Source organism: Hesperophylax consimilis, chromosome 14 (assembly GCF_061612785.1).
Source record: "Hesperophylax consimilis isolate HC1 chromosome 14, BYU_Hcon_1.0, whole genome shotgun sequence".
NCBI classification, from domain to species: Eukaryota; Metazoa; Arthropoda; class Insecta; order Trichoptera; family Limnephilidae; genus Hesperophylax; species Hesperophylax consimilis.
Window position 1 is genome coordinate 1,902,957 of NC_142849.1, and position 13,616 is coordinate 1,916,572.

A 13,616-nucleotide genomic window follows, 5' to 3' on the forward strand; every position below is an offset into this window, starting at 1 on the left:
GCCTTTCGCCGCAGTAGGAAGAATGGATTCATCCGTCACTCTAGGATACACTTTTTCGTCCCAAAAACTTCCTCTCCTCTTTAAAATACCTTCCACACAGTATCTCCAAAGATGACATGAGGCCCTGAGGCTCAGGGCCTCCTGATAAAAATTAATGTTTAAACTGCTGTTTTTAGCCAAATAATTGACAAACTCGTTAAAAGAAAATTCCTGAAAATATTTTACTATTTGACCAATTTGAAAGAGGTAAAAATACGTTTATATATCTGTACAAAAGATTTGCTTTTTTCCCATTACATTAAGATTCCTAGCCATTCGTCTCTAAGGACGGGTTGTTTCGGAGAATTTAAACAATTCTTCAAATTTCAACGTTAATTTGCGAGCTCTGTGAAAGATATTTTCTAGTTCTGTTATTATTTCAGTTCTGTCAAGAAACTAGCCTATAATGATATAATATCAGAACTTGAATAGGACTTTCACAGAACTCGCAAATTAACGTTGAAATTTGATGAATTATTCAAATTCTCCGATACAACTGGTCCTTAGTCTCAGACCTTCCCATGCTGCTCCAGTATTATTCAACTCAGCAAAGGTCTAGGTTCAGGTCACATCCGTTGAGGCACTCATTTGGCTTATCAGAGAATTGTCATCTGACGTTCGACATAGCTAGCCCATCTAAATCCCTGGACCTTACAAAATCACTCACAAATACAAAAAAAATGATTAGTATTAGTTCTTTAGCACACTCTTTATTAAATAGTTTGCATTATTCTCACTCCAAAATACCTTACAAAATGCAAATACATAATAAATTAATAAATATACAACATACAAACAAATATATATATAGAACACAATTTTAAACTTTTTTCCACTTGTTTTTATTTGACCGTGACCGGTTTCAGACTGTTAGGGCCATCTTGAGACTGGTCATAGACCAGTTTGAAGATGGCCCTAACAGGCTGAAACCGGACCAGTCTGAAGATGGCCCTAACAGGCTGAAACCGGTCACGGTCAAATAAAAACAAGTGGAAAAAAGTTTAAAATTGTGTTCTTCATATTTATTTATAATGGAATTCCACCACGAAATAACAGTTTCAAATATTAAAATATTATACAAACAAATAATCAACCATTTATGTTTTCAGTTTGAAAAAGCTGACTTAATAAGTAATTATTTGAGACACTGTAACTCATCTTTGCAATTGAAAACCATTTGTAAAGGCATCACTCTTTACATGGCCGTCAGGGGTCTTTTCGCCAGGTATTTCTGAAGGGAAGGCTTTTCCAATACCTTCTGCCTGATGTGATAGAGATTTGGGTAATTATGCAATAATTCTCGCCACAGCTTGGTCTCCATAGTGTCGATGAATCCAGCGAAGTAAATATCTACCCATGTCAACTGGAAACAAAAAGGCTATATTAATATTGAACCACGTAATATTTATTTTTTAGTTTATTGTACATGCCATCAGCACAATACAGTATTTTAATCCTTTTGTTGAAAAAAATAAGTTAATCATTGTATTAATTAATATTTACAAAAAAACTACTTATTTACTTATTAAATATTAATATTAAATAATTTATACAATATATTTATTTTATTCATAGGTTTGAAAACCGAACAGTAAACTCAGATGTTATAAATTAAATCGTAAATTGACAATATACGTTATCCTAGATGGATAGAGCTTTTGACAGATTATCGAGAGGATTGTTAAATATCTCTCATTCTGTTAGTTGTTATAATAATAATGTTTGGATGATTTTTACAGCGCCGTTTTTGTGAAAAAAATCACCTCAAGGGTGCTGTTATAGTACAGATTGTTCGATTAATTACAATTTTTTTTAATTAAAATTTCAGTTCCTGACGCGATTACCGCTATTTTTGTTAAACGCACGTTTTTCGTATATAATTTAATCTTCATCAGATATATAGGGCAAATAAACATGTTTATTTTATCATAAGTCATTAACCTGCGGTTATCATTAAATATATTTTTTTTAAATAGATAAGAAATTGCACAATATCCAATGTACTAACGCGCAAAGAAAATATATTTTCCTCTGCAAATAAAATTGAGTAACTTGCAAATTCAACTTCCTGGCCATCGCTAAATTTTCAATTATATTTTTATAAATTGTACCGTTTTGCCAAATAATATGTTTATAATTATATTCAAATATTTTTTAAACGTATCCTGCATATACGCTGGCGTACAAGGGTTTAAACTGATTAATGTTTCATCTTTTTAAGAACGATACTTACAGTGTTGCCATATAACCAGCCTTCAGCTGCAATAGTTTCAAATTTACTAAAGTAGAATGGAAGGATGAAGCTGTCAAACTGTTCAAGCCCTTCTCCTTTCTGGACGGCCTCTGAGTGTTCTAGAAAAAAAGGAAAAGTTCAATGTATATACAGTCACCTACTTTGAGAGAGTAGGAACTTAATGATTTCGCATTTTCGTTATTTGTTAGTTATTGTGTAACATAATGTGTATTATAACATTTGACTTGGCAAAAGCTACTGCGGTGTTTTAACAATCTGATTTTCTTAAAAGTTTCGCACGTTAAACATAATCACTCTCATTGAATATAATATTATGGACAAATCTTAATGAAACCTGAAAAAGAAAAAGACCCAGAAAACGTTTTAAAAAAGGTTAATGTCGCAACTGGGAATCGAACCTAGAACCTTACCGGGACAAATAATTAAGTGTTTGTGATGAACTTGCCCTGGGATAATTTTTTTTTATTATTGATTTATTATGGTGGGAAAGAATTTTTCAGTTGATCTCACGAGATAGAGACTTCCAGATGTTGGCCTTAAAGTTATTCTAAGAGCAAGTGCTTAAATTTATGGTACTAGGAAAAAAACTTGGAACATGCCTTGCGTTTAGCAGAAGACCTCCGTGATGGTACTTCGAAATTCTCAGATTTAGTCCAGTGCAGTAGTAGCGGATTTGCCAGTGTAGGGGGCGGATAGAAAAAAAAACCCTAACAAGATCAGTAAGAAACAATTCGACTCCGTTAAGCAATGCTACTAAGTGACTTTTAGGTAGGAAATACGCCGTTAAATATAGTTACGTAATTTTTCTAAGGATTTAGACGAATTATAATTATGAATAGCGAGGTAAATAACATTTTAACAGGAAGAGTTTGGAATTTGCCTAAGTAAATTAAAATCTCGCAAGAAGATTTAAAAATAAAACTATTACATCATAATTATTTACTACATCCTAGAATTAGGTTGCTAATTTGAAAAGAGGCTAAAAACTGGTAGGCCGACACGCCACTGGACTGGAAGGGTCAAGTTTCATCCTTTGAACAAAGAATTGGACAGTTTACTTGAGAAGTAACAATTTATTGGTTTTGAAACGATTTAAATTAATGTGACGGGTTCTAGAGCTCATAATTGATGGGGTCTTTTAGTGCGTTTCTGTCCTTGAATACACGAAATTTCGAGAATTCAAAAGACATAAATTAGATATCGCATATGGCGAAAGGGGGGGTTGGTTTGGGAAGGGAGTCTGGATTTGAAACCGCGAAGAGACGGTCGAGACAGTCAGCGCGGAAAAGCGGGGAAAGATAGTCTAGATTTAGGAGAGCTAAGAGACGGTCGAGGGTGAAAAAGCGGTTCAAGATAGTCAGTTTTGAAAGCGTTGGGAGACGGTCAAATAGAATCAAGGGGGTCAGAGATTCAAGGTTTGGGAGACGGTCAAGGATAATCAGGATCGGTCAGCGTTTTAAGATAGTCGAGTCAGTAAAAACTAGGAAGCGCGTCAACAAGAATTAATCGTCGGAACGCGAACACGGCTAAAATCATTTAGTGTAGAAGGAGTGGTTTTTCTAACAGCATGGGTATTTTACTGCATGTGACTGTGTTTGTTGTTTGTAGTTATTTGGATTGTTGACACTAAGATGAATTGGTAAGTCTATTATAATCTAATTATTAACCCTTATTTTCCTTTATGTAAACCAAATAATTCAATTGTATTTTGAAGTAAGAGTATTTAACTTGAATACTATAGGTAATTATGTTAAAATCTTCAACAGAAGAATTGAGTCCGGACCCTTTTAGCAAGAGGGGCCATAAATCACCTATTGTGTTAAGGCCGCCTGGGCACTTGGTTAGTTTTAACACTTTAGATTATCGAACAATGCGCATTATTTGGGTTATGAGTTAGACTAATTTTTGCAATTAAGAATGATTTAATAATTCTCCAGTAGTTATATTTAGCGTCAAAATTTATAAAATATAAACCATTGTAATTATGCGATGTTTTTATAATTCGGCGATCGGTTATTAGTCGAAACAATCAGATACCTATAGGCGGAATGGTAACGAATAGAACGGTTAATTATATGCTTCAATACCTGTTCTTTAACAATAAGTTATCGTATTCTCCTTGGACATCCAATATATTTGGTATTATCAAAGTTATTCGCGGAATTAACGCAGCGGATGGAAGGTGGCCGCCGAGAGAATGCATCTGTCTGGCATTCCTATTCTGTCAAGTGAGATTTTCATTTTTCATAAGTTTGGCGGGGACGAAGTGTACGAATTTTCCGTAGGCTGTCCTATCTTATCAAAGCGACAAAAGCGAAGGGAACGAAATTTGTGATTGGCTTGCCTAATAGGGACTTTTGTGTTAGCAAAGTCGATAACCCTGGGTACCGAGATATCGTCTATTTCAGTAGAGCAGCGCCGGCCTTTTCCCGTGCTCTTGGTGTGGTTGAGTTATTCCCGTAAAGGCATCGGTTTCTGTCGAAGGTGTTGGAGGACCAGCCTGAGATGGTTGCCCTGAATAGACCCCTGTTTCGAGTATTTTCAGCTGGTGAGAGGACGCTTTCACGGAGTTCCAATCGAAGGGGACGAAGATTGCTAATGGGCTTTCCTACTTGAGTTAGCTTGGTAGACGAAGGAACAAAGCGGATAATGGCTATGTTATTCTTTTCTGACGTATGGGGAGGATTTTCTCGCTGACAGAACGAAGGGATCGTGACGAATATGAAGTTGTTTCGGCGATTTCTGACGTCCTTCCTGTCAAATTCAATAAACACTTACCCCACTATAGGAGGAGAAGTCATCCAGAATTAGGTTGGGAATTGACTCCGACTGAAACCGTTTGAGCTGACGGAGATTGGATGATTTCAGATTCACGACCTGATGATTCCAGTATCCCTGATCCTTAGCGCCGGAAGTCGAGGATATCATTTTCTACCATTCTTTGATATTTGAAGCGAACGGAGGGTAACAAACGATAGAGCGAATGACCATGACTTTGAAGTGGGGTAAAATCTCCCGTCCCGGAAACATTCGTTATGTCGGATGGACGCCCTCATTCAAATTAAATATTGACATGACTATTTTGAGTGTGGACGAAAGACTTGAAGTATGTTCTGTATTGCACATATGGTAAACATGTGTCATTACCTCTACTGGGACGAGAAGCTGTATAGACTGGAGCCAGGAGCTATTTGGAGTAGCGTGACTGCAGAGGCGAAGGCGAACAAACTGAAGCTGAATTCATCATTATTCTTACGAGCGTAAACCAGAGGGGTGTTCACGGGACTTCCGAACCCCTGACGTTGCTGATGCAAACCACTTCAGTATATGTTTATGTTTGAGGTTAGTAGAGTGGACTCCTAACTTTCGGCATGCTGGCGAAGCTTAACTCATCATCGATTTGGGGGAGGTTGACGCGACCTAAACCTCGCGCTATCCACGTGACCCAAATGGTTCCTGACATCAGGCTATCATGCCACCGGACCGGAGCAGCTCCTTATACCTAACGGTATAAGATGAATCTTCATCAATCATCATCATCATCAACATCATCATTTACCACCAAGGACCCACATCCCACCTTCATCACCCTCCGGCAGGAAGCAAAACATGTCATTATTTCATCTGTCGCTGAGCGATATTCAATTAATTTCTGGAGGTGTTGGGATTGGACCATCAATTTGTCTGCTCTCGAGCTGGTCACGCTGATGGATGGGATTTGGACGGAGACCAATCGAAAGCAACACATGTTTTGTCTCTAGCTATTCCCAAAAATAGAAATCATAGAAATAACTCACAAAACTAACAACCCATAGTCAAATCATTAACCTAGAATCTTCTGCATATTGAATTGAATTGTCTATAGAGAATTTCATGTACTTGTAATTAATTGTCTCATTATATTAGCACATTATCGACTGCAGCAACCTGAAACGTTTGGGCGAGCAAACAAGGTAGGAAAAGGTAGTTAAAATCAGGGTAGTCGGTCATTGTCTTATTTTCAAACCATACAGAATGTAACACGCCTCATCTAAAAAGAACCAAAGTTACCACAACCAATTAAAAGGATCCTTCAATGAATTAATCACTGTCGAAACAAATAATTGACACAACGTGACATATTAGTTCGTTAAGATTGAAGGGTTGATGAACCGCGAGAAGTTGCAAATCAACGGAAGAAAAGATATTAATTCGAATTTTGATATAAAAAACCAAGGCGGGACGTTAAAAACATTACATGTTTTAACTACAACCTTTTAACACTTTAAAAGTTACCTTTCTCTCGAAATCAATTTAAAATTGAGGACGGAAATGTAAGTCTTTTTTGTATCGGTGTTCAGAAATACATATTTTGTACTTTCTATACTGGTTGAAAAAATATTGCGGACTGTTGAAAAATTCTAAAAAGACCAATAATTTCTCTATGAATACCAGACCATCTTGTCAGGTGACCTTTGTTATACGGCCGTATATTCTCTCTGCCTACGTTGCAAGGTAGTAGGTACAACAGTAAATAATCCTTCGGGGAATCAAGTGTCCGAGGGATCAACTGCCAGGAACAAGCTTCATGGAATGTCTTATCAAATGGGAAGCTTAATGTTCATACCCCCTTGTCATTTCATACGAATTCTCTAAACTCATTGGCTAGTTACATACTTGTCATAACATCGATCATGTGAGCAACCAGGGCATCTAGGAGAGCGTTCTTCACGGCATCACTAGGGGTCAATCCAAAGGTCTTCCCGAGGAACCTGGCGATGGCGGTGGACTGGGATAGGACGAAGCCGTCTCCTGTTTCCAGGATGGGAACCTGGCCGAAGGGCTGTTCTAAGGAAGAAAAAGTTGCTGGTTAGAACAGTTTAAGAGTTCACCATTACCTCAGCGATGCTTTGTACAACGATATCACTTGTTGATTATTTAAATTTAATTCACATTCCTGTGAAGGTCAAACCCACTATCCGTGGGGCAATTGAATACGAAAACACACGCAATTTATATATGTACATGTAAGATACTAATTGATAGATTTTTTTACAAATAATTACACCTAAAAATAATTTACTCCTAAATTCATATTTGCCGGTAAGCAAAACAATAAAAAAGCTTAAATTATCTGAACTACAAAAATACCGATTTTAGTCATAATAACACATCTCTTCAAATTCTTTAATGCGCACATTGTTGAATTGGCTTGGTGAGAACTGACCGTTTCTTCGACCCATTTTTGCGTAAGTCGGCTCGTATGTGGAACGAGCTACCGGTATCTACTTTTCCTCCTTCATATAAATTAGTATTCCTTAACTGTATCTTATTGTTCTCTGCATGTCTTAATAAATAAATAAATAAATATAATCCGGGCCTCTTCAAGACCGCCATTAATAAATCCCTTCCTACATTGGTGACATTGTTCCCCTGCCTTAACCCTGTACAGACAGAAGCGATATGTGTAACATAAAAATAATTATTTATAACCGGGCGACAAACTGCAATAAATAAACGTAATTAATATTCACGTCATTATAAGACAATAAGGACAAATCTGCCATCGTCATTACAGAATGGAAAATTATTTTAATAATAAGTGTGCAACAGAATAAAGAATTTAAATAACTGTGATTGATTTTCTAAGTAAATCAATTTACCTAAAATAATAACAAATCATTTGAAACACAATCAAAATAAAAATAGGGTCGCGTAAAATGACATCATATAACACAGTTTGATTTGACGCCTTCAAGGTCGAAACAGCTATCACATTAATAAAAAATAAAATACTTCATAATTAAATATATTTTACTCAATAAAAATAAAAATTAAGTTTAAGACTTATTTACTGTTTTTGACCCGTAGGTAATCTTTATGTGATTACTGCTAAAATGATAGATACTACATTATCTATGGTAATCTGCTTGTACAATCTTACCTGGACCCGTGTGACCTAGTTATGCAAACACTGTAATTTAATTTAATATAATGACATCTGATGCAATCAATTAATTAAAATCGACAAAACACTTCAGTCCTCTGCCATATTTTGACAGAAGTTCGGAGTAAAATCCAAATAAATTGATTATTTCTGAACGTATCCGAAAAGTAAAAACTGCCTTTGAAAGGTGATAAAATACGCTTTCAAATTAAATTATTAAAAAATATTTTTTTAATGCGATCATAAAAATTACAATTACAAATAATTTAAAAAAAACTCATAACTAAAAACATATACAAAAATCCATGTAATTTATTAGAAAAAATTTCACTTTTTGCCGTTTTATATAAAGAATAATTATTTAAAAAATCCCGATAATTTTTTTTTCGAATAGCGTTTCGAAGCTTTAGTTTCAGAAAAGTGCACTTTTTAATACTTCTGTGGGTAATTTCTATGGTATTTTTTTCCTTCTAAATTCGTTTAGATCACATTTCTCACCGCGACAAGAAGGAAGATACAACTATTTCTGTAAGACTCATATAATGAGTTGTTCACGAAAGCGAACAAATTAGCCTGAAGTATTACATGTATGATTGCTTGACACATTTTCAATTGTTAAAATACACGCATTAAAAATAAAATGAACAATAAAGATAAAATTAGCATGCCTACCATCTTTCATTTTCAGCCAATCTTCCATCTCAATCCTGATGTCATTGAACTCCACATCCGTCCAAGCAAAAATATACCTTATCGACTCACCGAAGCCCTTCACATTGAAATACTTCAAGGTGTACTCGGCCATCTTGTTGTTTGAACTAACTAAAACTATTACCCAATCTGAGCACCTTGTGAATTGGCCAGATGTTTTATGAAACTAACTAAATTAACTTTTCGGTACGGGAGATAATAGAAGATAGAGAAAAGCCATGATTAGATAAGGCGAAACTAATTAATGCTTACTTTGAATTCACGGCCAGATAACAACTTTCCTCAACTGTGAACTTTACACAGTTTCATTTTCTCGTAACCGATAAATTTTTTTTTTTTTTTTTTTTTTTATTGAAAAAAATTTTTTTGATACATATATATATAGGTACATACATAATAACAAAAAATAAAAGAGAGTAACAAAAAAAATCCCACAAAGGCGAGGCCTGTGCGTGGGCATTATTATTTGTATGTGGATATTTAAAACAGTGGTTTAAATAAAAATAAAATATTGTACATGGTGATTGATTTTACCGTAATTTCAGTTACTTTTTACTAAAATTCCAAAAATATTTAAGTGCTCAATGAATATTAATTGGTACAACAAGTATTAATTGATACAACAAACACATAGCAGACTTTATTATATATCTACTCTTAAAGCTAATTAGTTGTAAGTATAATTAATGGCTTTGTTAATAACTTATAAGAAAAAAATATCTATTTTGGCTGTTTTGAGCCAAGTTTTGATATATTTTTTATATGAATGAAGATTTTGACGAGTGGTCTCTTTAAGGGTTGAACATACTGAATTATAGATTTTTGGAGCAATAAAACTGATGTGTCTCTGGGCCTGTCTAGTTTTACAGTGGGGTACAACATACTCACAGGCGCCACATCTTCGACTGGAACGATTAGAATTTTTAATAAAATTGTTTGGGTGCTTATAGATAAATTTAAGACATTGAAAACTATAGGTTTGTCTAAGGTCCAAAATATCGGTTTCCCTAAACAATTGTTTGGAGGGATAAGATTTACTTTTCTGGTACATAATCTTAATTATTGATTGTTGGGCAATTTCTAATGGTTTGAGATGATTATTGTAACTTCCTCCCCAACCAATTATTCCATAGGAAATAGATGAATGAACTAGTGCATCATAAACTAATTTTATGGTTTTTATATTAACTATATTACACATTCTTTTAAAAATATAATTTAAATATCTCAGTTTGTTAACAGTTTTTTCTATATGGCTGGTCCATTTTAGTTGAGAATCTATGGTTACACCTAAGTACTTAATATTTTTTCCTGATTTCATCTCTTTACAGTTTGTGCATGCGGTAGGGTTACAATTTACATTATGAAATCTTAAATTAAGATTAGTTTTGGGAGCTGACTTCAGTGTGTTATAGAAAGGAATACAGAGAGTTTTTTCATAATTTAAAGAAAGAAGGTTTCTATCTAGCCACTCTTTGACAATAGTAATACATTTTTTAGCCTTATTAGTTGTGTCTTCCCATGTATTTCCTTGGACTGTTATTGCAGTATCGTCAGCAAATGAGAAAATATTACCAGGTATAACAATGTTACATAAATCATTTATATAGATTAAAAAAAGTAGCGGCCCTAATACAGTCCCTTGTGGAACACCGTGTTTTACTGTATCAAAATTGCTCAAACACATTCCAATTTTTGTACATTGTTGTCGATTCGAAATGTAATTTTGTAAAAGCATGAGACATTTATTTTTAATTCCAATGTTGGATATTTTATTTAAGAGAGTACTATGGTTGACTGTGTCAAAGGCTTTCTTCAAATCTAAAGAAATTGTTAGGGTTTTAATATTTGAGTCTAGTTTAGAATAAATTCTATTGGTTAAATTAAATAAAGCATCGTCAGTGCCGAGTTTGGTTCTAAAGCCATATTGGTTAGCTGATAGGAGTACATGAGATTCCAGAAAATCGATGATTCGTTTTTTTATACATTTTTCTAATATCTTGGACAATTGAGAAGTTAAGGTGATTGGTCTGTAGTTGTCTGTTTTACATCGAGGTCCTGATTTGTGTATTGGAATGATATTCGCAAGTTTAAATAAATCCGGGAAAATACTCTTACTGATACATGCGTTAAATATATGATGTAGTGGTTTGATTATATGTTGTTTTATGGATTTAATTGTAGCATTACTTAAGTTATCAGGACCATTTGTAGACCTAACGCTTATGTTATCAATATGGTTTGAGATTTCAACTTCTGTAATTTCCATGAATTCAGATAGTTCAGAGGTAGAATTTTTAGTCTCTAAATAGTCTGAGAATACATTCTGAGAGTGTAAGCTAAGAGAAGGGTTATTGTCTATTAGGGTAGATGCAATGTTTGTGAAAAAGTGATTGAAATTGTTTGCAATATCTTCAGCATTCTCTAAGATTATATTATGTTCGGTTACAATTTTTTGGGGAATTTTGTGATCCTTTTGTTTCCTGTTTGAGATCTCATTTATGATGTTCCATGTTTTTCGTGAGTCGTTTTGTGCTTTTTGGAGTTGTTCAGAATAGTACTGTTGTTTGCATTTTTTTATAAGAGTATTAAGGTAATTTCTATATATAATATAATGGTTCCTTTTGCTGTAATTTTGTGTTTCATTGTTGGTTATGCAATGGTTTTCGTAAGTTTTGTAAGATTTGAATAGTTTATTTCTATGATGTATTGATATTATTAGACCACGTGTGATCCATGGTTTTATGTGTCTATGTTTACTTTTAGGTGGTTTTCTTTCTTCATAACATTTTTCAATGTGGTTTTGAATAATTTCATAAAAGTTATTTAGAGACATATTAGGGTCGTTATTAGAAAGCACCGAATCCCATGTTTCGGTTGTTAGTGATATGTCTAGTGATAGGTAATTTATTTTTGTTTTTATTTCCTGCTGGTTATTGGGATCGATGTTTCTGGGAGAATTTATAACGCAATGACCGTAGAAGGTGGGATAGTGGTCTGTAATGTCAATTTTTAAGGTAGCAGATCTATTTGGGTATTTTTTTTTTGCTTTCAGAAATATGTGATCAAGACATGAATCATTAGGATGATTGGGCCTAGTAGTACTGTTCAGGTAAGATAGGTAACCTTTGGTGTACAGTAAGTTTAAGTATTCGTTTGCAGATGGATTTAGTATTGCGTTTTGTATATTTATATTAATGTCTCCCATTAAAAATGAAAAATCAAATTGATTTGAGCTATGTTCGTCAATAAAAGTTTTAATTTCGTGTATGAACAAATTTGTGGATAATGAGGGAGAGCGGTAAGCTGACAAAATAGAATACTTTTTTCCTTGAGAGGTAAAGGTTGCGTGGACAGCATTTGAATATTTGAAATTTGGGCTGACAATGTTAATATTAGATATAGAATGTACATTATAAAATATGGTAATGCCATCGTGAGAGGTGTGTCTAGCTGGAATTGAAAAAGAAATATAGTTTGGTAGGCTGAAAGGGATACATTCGCGCATTTGCGTTTCGGTAAGAGATATAAAATCAATTTGGAAAGATAACGAGTTTAAAAGGATACAGAACTCATCAAAATGTTTCCTAATACTTCTGATGTTCATATTTAGTACATTGAAAGATGTGTCTTCGAAGATTGAGTTTAGGTCTTGATAATTTTCGCATTCATGGTTTTCCGGGATGCTATATACTTCTAAGGAGGCCATCTTTATTGAGTCCGGGAGGTATCCAAAGAAGTTGTAGAAGTGAGGCACGGTTACTGGAGTGGAATGTCGCTCGCATCTTTGACATATATTATTGGTGAATCCTTATTTTTACGGAGAAGGACGTTCCCGTTTTTCGTCCACGCATATTGGTATGCCATTGATTTTGTTGCTCTCGCTAGCCAGAGTAATTGCTTGTTTTGTGGCGTCAGCTTTTCATTTATGTAGATAGGGTTTATCGAGGTGGAGTGATTTATATCTTTGGCGGAGAAATATCCCGCTTTCTTTTTTTGGGAAAGGATCCTGTCTTTCAATTCTTTTGTAGCCATCTTTATTGTTATACATTTCTTTTGTGAGTTGGTGTAAATGTTTATTATGGAATTATTATTTAGTAAATCTTCACACCCTATTTTTTTAAAGATGGATTCTATAGGTATTTTAGGATTTTCTTCTTTTTTAGTTTCGATTCCGTTGATTTCGAGCGATGTTTCAAGGCAATTTTGTAGAGATTGATTTACAACAGATTTTAAGTTTTTGTTTTCTTTTTCCACTTCCTTGATTTTTTTGTGGAGTTTATTTCTCTCTACTTCATAGTCATCAATTTTTAGTGAAAGAAAGTCAATGGTCTTGGTGAGTTCGCACAGCTGGTTCTTGAGGTTTTTTACATCTTTTAATTCAGCAGAGAATTTTTTTTCTATAATTTCCGACATATCTTTTTTTAAGCTATCGATGTTTTTTTGGTTTTCAGTGTTTTGATATGCTATTTGAGACATTATGTCTTTTTCATTACGTCCATTTTTTTTCCAGGAACTGTATAATTTTATCTTCGCTATCCAGAATGGTTGTCTTGCCTCTGGTGGTGCTCATTGTGGATTTTTAAAGATAAGTTTATTGTTTAATTAGATGCTCTATTTTTTTTTAATAGGGTTTCAAATATATTACACGTTACAATGCAGATTAAAATTAAATTTAAAAGAACA

At 34.1% G+C, this 13,616-nt stretch overlaps 1 protein-coding gene across 1 annotated transcript; it reads right to left on the reverse strand.

Annotated features, from left to right (window-relative positions):
- Nucleotides 1–1,062: 1,062 nt before the first annotated feature.
- On the reverse strand, nt 1,063–9,258 carry LOC149417763 (glutathione S-transferase-like). The gene is made up of 4 exons (XM_089639408.1): nt 8,892–9,258; nt 6,950–7,120; nt 2,273–2,391; nt 1,063–1,402 (listed from the first exon to the last, which is right to left on the reverse strand). The coding sequence occupies exons 1-4, from the start codon at nt 9,022–9,024 to the stop codon at nt 1,235–1,237; spliced, it is 591 nt and encodes a 196-aa protein (XP_089495534.1). The 5' UTR covers nt 9,025–9,258; the 3' UTR covers nt 1,063–1,234.
- Nucleotides 9,259–13,616: the final 4,358 nt, after the last annotated feature.

What these genes read in the sequence shown, in the direction of transcription:
- LOC149417763 (XM_089639408.1), bottom strand. Translation starts at nt 9,024, where the DNA reads ATGGCCGAGTACACCTTGAAGTATTTCAATGTGAAGGGCTTCGGTGAG. An exon ending in TTGGCTGAAAATGAAAGATG is followed by an intron (nt 7,121 to 8,891) that starts GTAGGCATGCTA and finishes TTTCTTCCTTAG; the next exon opens with AACAGCCCTTCGGCCAGGTT. An exon ending in CATGATCGATGTTATGACAA is followed by an intron (nt 2,392 to 6,949) that starts GTATGTAACTAG and finishes CTTTTTTTCTAG; the next exon opens with AACACTCAGAGGCCGTCCAG.